Raw genomic sequence first — 10,252 nt, forward strand, 5'->3', positions numbered from 1 at the left:
TAGACGTTAAAGAGTACCTTCAGTTCAGATGCCACTGATTTCTGTATTTGAAGAGTTGTTGAATGTGAATACTTTATTGTTGAGTTAACTCTTACAGCCTCTTCTCCCATTTAGAGAGAACCACAAAAACATGTTGCTTTACATTACATTTACATTAAAATTTTGTGTGTAAAGGTTCTACCGAGCTGTCTTTTAGATTTCTGCTTTCTGTCTCCTTAGGTGCGTTCATCGTTTGCTGGACCCCTGGCCTGGTCATCCTCCTCCTTGACGTCTTCTGTGCAAACTGCAACGTCCTCACCTATGAAAAGTTCTTCCTGCTTCTCGCTGAGTTCAACTCAGCCATGAATCCCATCATCTACTCATACCGCGACAAGGAGATGAGCGCCACCTTCAGGCAGATCCTGTGCTGTCAACGGCAGGAGAACGTCAACGGGACGGTGGCGGAGGGATCTGACCGTTCGGCATCATCCATTAACCACACGGTGCTGAGCGGCGGTATGCACCACCACCACCACCACAACAATGAACATTCAGTGGTATAAATGAGGGCCGGAGGAGCGTGGAGATTAATCCAACTGCTTGAAGGGGTTAATCTGTCATGGAGATACTGACTGAAAGAAGGTAAATGGCAGCATGGGAAGGTCGAGGGACTGCAAACATGATATTAACTAAAGACAGTAACATGATGAAATGGATAATGAAGATTACGTAGATGGAGTCGAGTTGATGACAAGCTGGATGAAATCACAGTGAAGAAGAGGATGGCGGCCATGAAGAAAGATAACTTGACTTTATCGCTGCGTGGAAGAAGAAAGGGGTAGTCTGATTTTTCGAGGACTCTGATAGGCTGTTAGTATTTTTGTTTAGTTGTTTATCATATTCTATTTGTTTTAGGTGTGTTGTTATGGACAACGCTGATATGAACTATTTAAAAAGTGATCTGTGAAATGAAGGTTAAGCCAGTGCTCTAGTCTTGTCTTGCTTAGTCGTGGGTTTCAGACCTTTCCCCCTTGATCCTCCATGCATAAGAAATGTCTCACAACATCATACACACGTAACATATAGACAGCATGCCACCACCATCGGAATGTCCGTCACATCCACTTGAGGAATCATTTGGGGTCTGAATCCAGATTTAGAACACTTTTCTCTCTTTTTCCTTTATGTTTGGGAGGAAAGTCTTCCAATCTGGAAATCCAAACCAACCCATGCAGTTTTGAGCTTGTAACATCTAACTGTGATGACCCACAAGCTCTACTCTACCCTACTTATTATGCAGCTACTTACTAAAGAAAGCAACAATTTGACACAAAATATTAAGTCATTAAAAATGGTCCTCCAGAATCTATGATCAAAAGTGTGTCCATAACATCAGTCTGCTATTCAGAAATAACCGACCATAGGATGCCTAAATTGACCAATCAGAATCCAGTATTCAACAAAGCTGTGTAATAATGAAAGTTATCTGCAGCAGCTTTGGCTTCGCAATTATACGGTTTTTCACTTTTTAAAAATATAGATGTCAAAGTGTTTAATGGACATCCTGCTGATGCTTAAAAAATAAATACATATATCCAAATAAAAAATAAATACATATATCAATATGTCAGTATATATCAATACTGACATATTAAGCAACTTACCAAAAAATACTGCCATTATTAATAGTTTAAATAACTAGAGCCACTGTTCAGCAGCAGATTCGTCATTCATCTCTTAATGGCAAGTGACCTTACAACCTAAAGACTCATGATTCTACTGATGTTCCTCTATTCTTCTACTAAAAAGCTTCAGTGAATCTTCCATCCAACTTAAATACACGGCGAGTCCCTAATGTGCTGTTTATTTCCTCTAAGGAGACAAGTTAAGAGACAAGTTGTTCCAGGAATCTTACTAAAAGGGGAGGAGGATGTTTGTGGTTTTAGAACAAGCTCTGTGCCACAGTGGAGACAAGGTGAAGGTCATTTCTGGTGAGCGTTAACAGACAGAGCTGTCTGCCTCTCATGGTTATATCAAGTGTGTCTGTGTCCCAGAGACGCACTGAGGAAAAGGGTTGGGGGTAAATTAATGTCAACGTTTTACTAGTGTTTATATTGAATTGCCTTCTCTTCCTGTGAGAAGTGACAAGATGGGCTGTCTTTATAGCATGAACATGAAGATAAAATAGATGTTAATGAATGCCTGAATTTGTAGCTTACAAACTAAACATTTCCGTGAATGATACAGTAGCTGAAATTAACATTTTTACCTATAAAAGCTGTGGATGTACATCTAGCCTAGACTAGGGATGTCACAATACCAAGAGTAGTAGTCGATACCAATACCAATGAGATTCCACAGTCCGCCATACCCAATTCTATATCATGGTTAAAAGATAAATAAACGAAAAATAAAACATGTGTACTTTACTACAACATACACTCCCTTATCACACACATTAGTCATCATCACAGCAACAACAGTGGCATGTAGCCTTCATGTATTAAGTAACGTGTATTTCAGTATTAACGATAACACTTTCGATATGTTGTTAATGTAACATTAACGAAAATTGAAACTCACTCGCCTTGATATCTTTGAATTAATCTGGATATCTGTCTTTGAGGTGCTTCGCTACATTAGAAGTGTTTCCGGATAGGGCTAGGCCTCAAAACGGCTTGGTTAGGATTGGAGAAAATGTTCTGGTTTGGTTTGGCTTAGTACATCCGGGACACAAACACCTCCAGGAGACTGACAACCAATTCCCCCGGGTGAAAGTTTTGGGACCCAGACACCATCCCAACCCTCATTCCTTGTGGACCTAGCGGTCTTATACTATGCCACCTAATTTTCTGCTTTGCTCCGGATGTAATTTCTACAGTAATGAATATGTGAAATACACACAAATTACAGTTCATTAATTTTCATTGTTAGTGTATGAACAGTGGATGATGCAGTTGCTCTAGTCACCCTCGTGAATGTGTTATTGTTCTTCTGACCAACCAAACCAACCAATAGCATCGCCATCCATAGAGCAACATGGTTAGCTTAGCTAATTAAAAAGTGTGCAATTGGTCAGTGGTGTAAAATCAAACAGTCGCTCAGATTTTCTTGGCATCCACTCATTCCATTGTTTTCCATTATTTGCCTCCAAAATATTATTGTTAAAAATGCTGAGATGACCAATCCCTACTGTAGTATTACTTAGTCCAGAATATGTGGCTCTTTGGCCCTGCCTACTTAATTCAACTCATGGGCTTGATTATAGCTCAGCCTCAAATAAATAAAAGCTTACAATCCAAAAATCTTGAACACCATTTGGCAATGTTTGGGAATAATTAGCATTTGAGAATATGCTCATTTCCCCCTCTTTGTGTCCCGGAGGTACTCATGAAGTTGACTCCTCCAGTACCACAGTCTGATAAGGCTGTCCTCCCTCCACAAGCACTCAAAGGAAAGCATTCCTATCAACCACAAACTGAATGTCATATTTGTACACATTTTTTGCTCTGACAGCGTTATTGGTGATATGAAGTTATACAGATGTCCATCCAAAATATGTTTTGTTTATGTCAGTATATGAGATGGTTGGGGTTATGAACATGTTTTGTGTGAACCAGTCTTTAGTTACAAGTTTTCCAAATTATTTTGCATATTGTCTTGAACAGAGGTTCACAATGAATTGAGTAATGAGTTGGCACATATTACAGATTGGACTCTGTATTTGTCTAATGGGAAACCTAGTGACAGGCATAGATTTTGTTGATTAAGCATCTTTGGTATCCAATTCTTCCTAAGGGGGCATTGAAAACAATGATCAATCACAGTTTACTCTTAATACTCAAAGGTCAAGCAGAGTTGAGCCAATACAGTGTTGAATGGTGACAAGTTTCCACAAGTGCACTCTCCTCCTTCTGCTATTAACTTGAGACTCTAAACCAACTAAAAGTCAGCCTGGTGATGCCATGACGTACACTGTTAAAAATTACCAGCTGAATGTTTTGTCGTGACTTATATCAAAACACGTTGTGGCCAAAATACATAGACAAAGCTCCAAACAAGCTGACAGAAAAGTGAGAATCAGGGCCAAAAACGCAGTCAGATGTTTTGCTGGAAGCTGCAGTTCAAACATGAAGTCAGCTGGTATTTTGTTGTCCAGTTAATGAAGCAACATATATTCTTCTATCCAGTTTGGATTTTTTTAGATTAGGTAGTGGATTTCTTACGATTTTACCCCATCTAAATGTTCCAGGTTGTGCCTTTACACTACACTATAAATAAATTAATAATTTATGAAACTCAAAATTGTAAGACAACAATCTTGGATATAATCCTCTTTGGCCATTTTACCTTAATTCCTTAAATTTTTGCCTTTGATTTTGTCCAACCTGAATCCTGGATTGGACAAAATCCTCGGCTATCGGTCTAACAACGATTAGGCTTCTGGGTCTTCCTCTTCGTTGCGCCAGGCTACCAATTTGAGATGCCATAATGGAGTTAGAGTTGAGAGAGGACGTCTCTATAAACAGATATCTGCATATGAAGGCAGATAGATAAATAAATCATATAATTAAAAAGTTAAATCAATTGCTAATGGATTCCAAGATTACATTTCAGTCAATGCATTTGCCTCTTGTGCTCTTCACATGGCGTTTACCTGCATGCAACCAAAACCCGTTGAAACAGGATTCATTAACTGTACTCAGACTACAAACAGAAACCAAGGGCTTTCCAAAACCAAAATATTGTCCTGTTGACTACAGATTCTGGAGTCATATGTAAATATCTGTTTATAGAAATTTGTCCAACCTTCACATCTGTAAACGTCAAACAGGCCTCACAAGCGTAGTGGCAGCAGAAGCAGCAGTGTCATTGTTTTATTGACCAAATGTTGTAAATCTACAGCTCTTGACCCAACTGTCCACATTTGACATTCACTGTAACCATTTTTCTAACAAAGTATTGATTCAGGTTATATAGCAAACCAACTAAACGTTGTCTTTGTATGTCTCTGTTTACCAGTGTGTCACTCTTTGTACACCATTGTAAGTATATGTGTACAGTATGTATGTATATAAAATATATTATTCAAAGTTAATCACCAAAGGGAAAGTGTTTTTGTGTTTGTAAATTTAAGTGTGCTATAATCTGTCCAAATGTACTGTAGGATTTTGTTTTTTATGTGATGAACTCTTTCGCATTGTGACCCTACTTATTGCATTTCCTGTAGACTGCTACAGTTATTAACTTGTTTGTGACCCAGAACTAGATATCTATGTGTGCAGTGCCTTCCAGTCCTCGAACCTTAAGAGTAACTTAACATCAGGCTGAAAAGCAGCGTTTTGCCGGCCTCTCTGGTTGAGAGTAGGCTTTGTTGCACCTGTAATGAAGGTTACCATATTGTAACCCATGTTCTAGTAACACAGGCCCTGCCCTCTACCTAACTCTATGGGTAATACCCTCCTCCTATAATGGCACGCATTCACCAACTGAAACTTGCATATACTATGTAGCTGGCCAATCAGAGTCCAATAAAGGGCAGAGCCTGTGTGAGATAGAACCACACCCTACAGCAGCAGGGTGAGAAATTAAACCATCGATCTTCAGGCGGTGTTAACCTACTCTTTAAGTTTGTTTGTTGCTAACACTGTTGTTTAATTGCTTTTAAGTACACCAAAGAGTAATGTCAGTGTTAGAGCAATATTTCACTTTTGCTGAAAGCTTGATGTATGGTTTTAATAATAAAGATACACATCACATCCTGAGAAAAGGTTAAAAGAGTACAAACTCATAAACACAGGTGATTTGTTTTTTTAGTATGGTTTGATTTAAAAAAAAAGGTCCTTTTTTTAACAAGGAGACAAAAGTATCTTAAGGGCAGCACCGGCAGTATATGACACATGCAAAACACTTGCACCAATTGTTTTCTTGTTTTTTTTGTGTAAGTCCACGCACTATTATGCATGTCAGAATAGGCCTTTGTCCCTTTCCCAACTTTAATGTGTGAACTTTCCTGAAAAAACAACAGTTGTTTGTATGTATTAGATCCCCAGATAAGCACATCCCGGCCATCCTACCCTGACTACTTCTTATTCTAACTGAATGGCATGTCCAATGTTTGCTAGGTGCATCAATTGACATTTCACAAAGCAGGCAGTGTGTGTTGCACTTAAGAAATGTTGTCATTTTAATACCAAAAACTGTTCATGCCAAAGTTTATACTTTAGAATGATGATACGTACATTAGGACCAATGACTGATCTTCCAAACTGTAGATCTGAAACCTTCTGTTCTTCCAAAATGAAATATTGCTTTCAAAAGTTTTTTTTGAAAATGTTGCCAAGCCGCAGATTTATCAAAAGATGTACCAATAGTTTGTAGAAATTAATTGTGACACAGACGTAAATGTGATTTCCATACTATCTATACTGTATGGGCCAATATCAAAGAATGTCCACCCAGAGTCATAGTGTGGATATCCCAGCAACAATAAAAACATGAGAAAAGTCTCAATGGTTGTGTTGGTAGTGTTTTGTGTCATCATGTGGAATTAGGCTTTTCTGAAATAAATATAGCATAAAACTAAGTTTAAAAAGTACCCCATGATAATGACACTTAGTTCATTGACAGTAGTCGAGTGCATTTTTAAGGGTCTTACATTATCTTATATGTTTAGCCTTGCGTTGCTAGTTTCTGTTATCAATGATTGTTTTTGTTTGTATTCCATCCAAAAAGTCAGCCAATGAAGGTCATAGACAGACACACACTGATAATGTATGCTTCATGACATGCAGTCTTGTTGTTTTCTGGCTAGACCTAATAATCTACAGACCTTGAGGCTGTTCACACATTTTAGACAGCCTTGACTTTTAGCAGAGGTCTGTGTGTTTATATTAAGTAAGAACACATTTATTTAGTGTGGTTTGTGCAGTTGTGCAGGCTAAGAGGTGAGAAAAGGTTAAATGAATTGTGTGTGTTTGGACTTGGCTCACTTGATACAGTTGCCAGAGAGCATTCGTTACATACTATAGTGATCTTAAACAGTGGCTTGACACAATATTACATTAAAATGACATGATGATATTATGGAGGTTTTCTCAGTTTTTGGAATTACAGATAGGGGTTAATTTTAATTTAGTATGGACAGCAACTAGGAGAGAATATATTTTGAGTTGTGATCAAATGAGAAACAGCATATTTATATATTAGAGCATATTTTTTGCAGTGAAAAAGCTCTGATAAACCCACAGAATGCTACCTAGAACCAGATATTCTACCCCAGAGCTAAAAGAAGAGTGAATATTTGAATATGTGAACTGTTTGCCATGAAGACTTTATAAGGTAATAGTGTTGCGTTTACAGCTTTTTCCGATACCTCCAACTGGACCCACAAAAATTATATTATTACAACTTCAATAAATTGTGAAAGCATGCACAGCAAAATCTCAACATCTATCTCTCTTTTCATACATTTGTAGACATCTAAAGGCAAAGTGTTGACTTCATATCATTTTATGTGATTAGGCTATTTTATTCTATATTTATATAATCAACAGATGATATCAAAAATACCATAAGGATGTGAGTATATGATGATGTTTTTATGATAAAATATCACACTTAATCCTGGGTGCTCCTGAAATGCCCTTCACTGCAAAAGAAAAAAATCAATTTAACAATTCTGAAAACTGAATGTTTGAAAGTAATGAGCAAAGGATAATGTGGACTGTGACATATAACAGACCATGCATGCAGTACTGCACTATACAAGTGTGGTATGTGTGTAAGTTTAACACTACTCTAAGAGTGGTTAGGGCCACTATGTTGTGTGACATGAATTAAGCAACGGTCCTAGCAACAGCGGCCAAATGTTTTTATAGGGAAGAATGTTCTATGCGTGTGAAAGAGAGAGAAACGCATGCACTACTATGTTTATTGTTCCACAGTTTTGGAGTGCTAGCCTCTAGTTGACTGATATATGTCTTCTTACTTCCTGTTGCTCCCTGGATTGGCCAATCAGTGCCAGCGAGGCCACACAGGAAGTTCCTCTGTGCTTTTGCTGAGTGAGGGGGATGTCACATCTTCGTCACAGTGTCAATCCAGACACTTTCCGTGGTTCCCAGCATGGTTTGTTGACTGACAAATATGTCCTCTCTCGCAGATATCCTACTGCATGTGTGGCAGATAGGTTAAAGCTAATGATTTGAATGGACAGAATTGGCATTCCTGTTTCCAGGAAATTTATGACTTATGGAAAAGTCAACAAGGCATGCAAACCTGAGCTGCTAACAAGCAAAGGCATCCAGGAATGGCAGCACTTCTGTTGAAACATTTAAAGACACGAAACACAACCAGCTTCCTTTGAAACATTATTACATTTCTGCGCTGCAAAGATGTACTGAACCAAAGGAGATTATCAGGACAAAACAGGAAGGGATTTTCCATGGCGGTATAAATCTCTGGTTCCCAAACAGTGAGAGCTGCTTTTGCAAGTTGGCAGGAAGGTTAGAGAGTCCATTCAGATAAACCTCTTGTTTAGAGAAAGGACAATCGGCTAATTCGCTGTGAATGAGTGTTGCCTTCCAGTATCTGCAGCTGGCTTTGTGAATCCTTTTACCTCATACCTTTCAAAAACAGAGCAAATGGAGAAAGGGAGAAGGAACTGACTGCAACTACAGATAAGAAAGGAGAGTGAGGAAAGAAAGGTCAGAGGAAGAAAAGAGTGAGGAGAGGAGGCGATGAGAAAAGAAAGGGTGAGACGGGAACAAAACGGTCAAGGGACAAAACAGAGACAATATGAGAGGGGACAGGTAGGGAAAACTGATGACTACGTTTCAGTGGCATTTTTCAGTCTTCTGTATGTGACGGAACAGACAAATTTAAAATGTAGGGTTCAATTTGAGGGCGCTTTGGCATGTGAATACTTGCTGTTGACCAGCTGCATACAATCTTAAAATTGGTGACCATTTTTTGTGTGAATGGAGGAACCTGGGGGGGGGGGGGGGGGGGGGGGTCACTGGAATTGCCAATTTTAAGGGCAACCACTCACACATTCTCACTTCCGACTCTTTGCGTATAGCTGCTTGGTCAGGAACCTTTGACACCACCTTTTAACACTCTGGGTACTCCTTTGGCATCATTTTTCAGGGTCTGGTTGGATTCAGGCAAGAAGAATACTTGGTTAGGTTTCAGAAAAGATTGTGGTTTGGGTTAAAGTAAGTATAACTGGTAGATAACTTATATATGCGATGGTAGTTAAGTCAACTGAAAGTCTTTCTTTGAGTGGTGTGTAATCGATTAGCTAGCTACTAACTCAAAATGATTTTTTGTTTCTGTAGCCTAACAACAGACAACCCTGGCAACCTGCAATGCCACCGCTATTGGCTGGTACAGTGTAAACAGAACGTATATTCGGACTGAATATATTTTTTGTAAGGAAAAGCAATACTTTCATTCTGTACCCCTCAAAACACCCCCTCGGTGTATTATTATTTTTTTTTAAATATAGCTTTTAATAAAGATTCTACATATTCAACCGTTTGCTTTCACACAGGACAAAAACAGCCGTCTCAGCTTTATTATTATCCTCCATACACAGACTTTGTTCCTCTTTATACTACTTCATCTCAATGTGCGGTGGTCAAGCAGTTGAAAGCCCAGTGAGTCTTATACTGATTGTAAAGGTTGCCTTGTGCAATGGTCTCAGACGCTGAGGGTTACGCTGCCATATTAGACAAATTGGGAGGACGAAAGGGTTGACAGCACCGCCAAAAAAGAACTACACAATAACTTAGAGAATTCATGAATTAAGTATTTTTATGCACTATTAAAATTGCTGTGTGATATAACATGCATGTGAGTAAGTAACTCACAGAAAAAAGTTAAGAGATGCTTATATGGCAAATCATTTGGTGGTAATGAACATGTATTCAGTATTACTTGGTATCGGATAACCCTTGAGTTTCAATGCAGCGGTTAATTAGAAAACAAATATAGATCTAAATAAAAAGAAAAGATAATGAATCTAAGGTAGTTCGGTTCCATCCTCATCATGAAATAAGGAAACTGAGAGATACTGTAAGTTGTCACAAAATATCCAGTCTCAACCCATAACATATATAAGAAAGAAGAAGAAGAATTAAGAGAGGAGTAAATGTGATGCAGACAGAGAAATCAGTAGGAGGAGAAAAGTGAGGCGAGGGAAGGACACAGGAGGAAGTGGGAGTGAGACAGTCTCATCCACAGTTTAGATCATAGAGAAGAGGCATGACCA

At 38.6% G+C, this 10,252-nt stretch overlaps 1 protein-coding gene across 1 annotated transcript in view; it reads left to right on the forward strand.

Moving 5' to 3' along the window:
* The window catches only part of lpar1 (lysophosphatidic acid receptor 1), a 41,820-nt gene extending 35,359 nt beyond the window's left edge, over window positions 1-6,461 (forward strand). The window contains exon 3 of the mRNA XM_083929904.1: window positions 220-6,461. Coding sequence (XP_083786030.1) covers window positions 220-542 — 323 coding nt within the window. The 3' untranslated portion in view covers window positions 543-6,461. The remainder of the gene's footprint in view (window positions 1-219) is intronic.
* The last annotated feature ends 3,791 nt before the right edge of the window (window positions 6,462-10,252 follow it).

Source organism: Echiichthys vipera (assembly GCF_963691815.1).
Source record: "Echiichthys vipera genome assembly, chromosome: 16".
NCBI lineage: Eukaryota > Metazoa > Chordata > Actinopteri > Perciformes > Trachinidae > Echiichthys > Echiichthys vipera.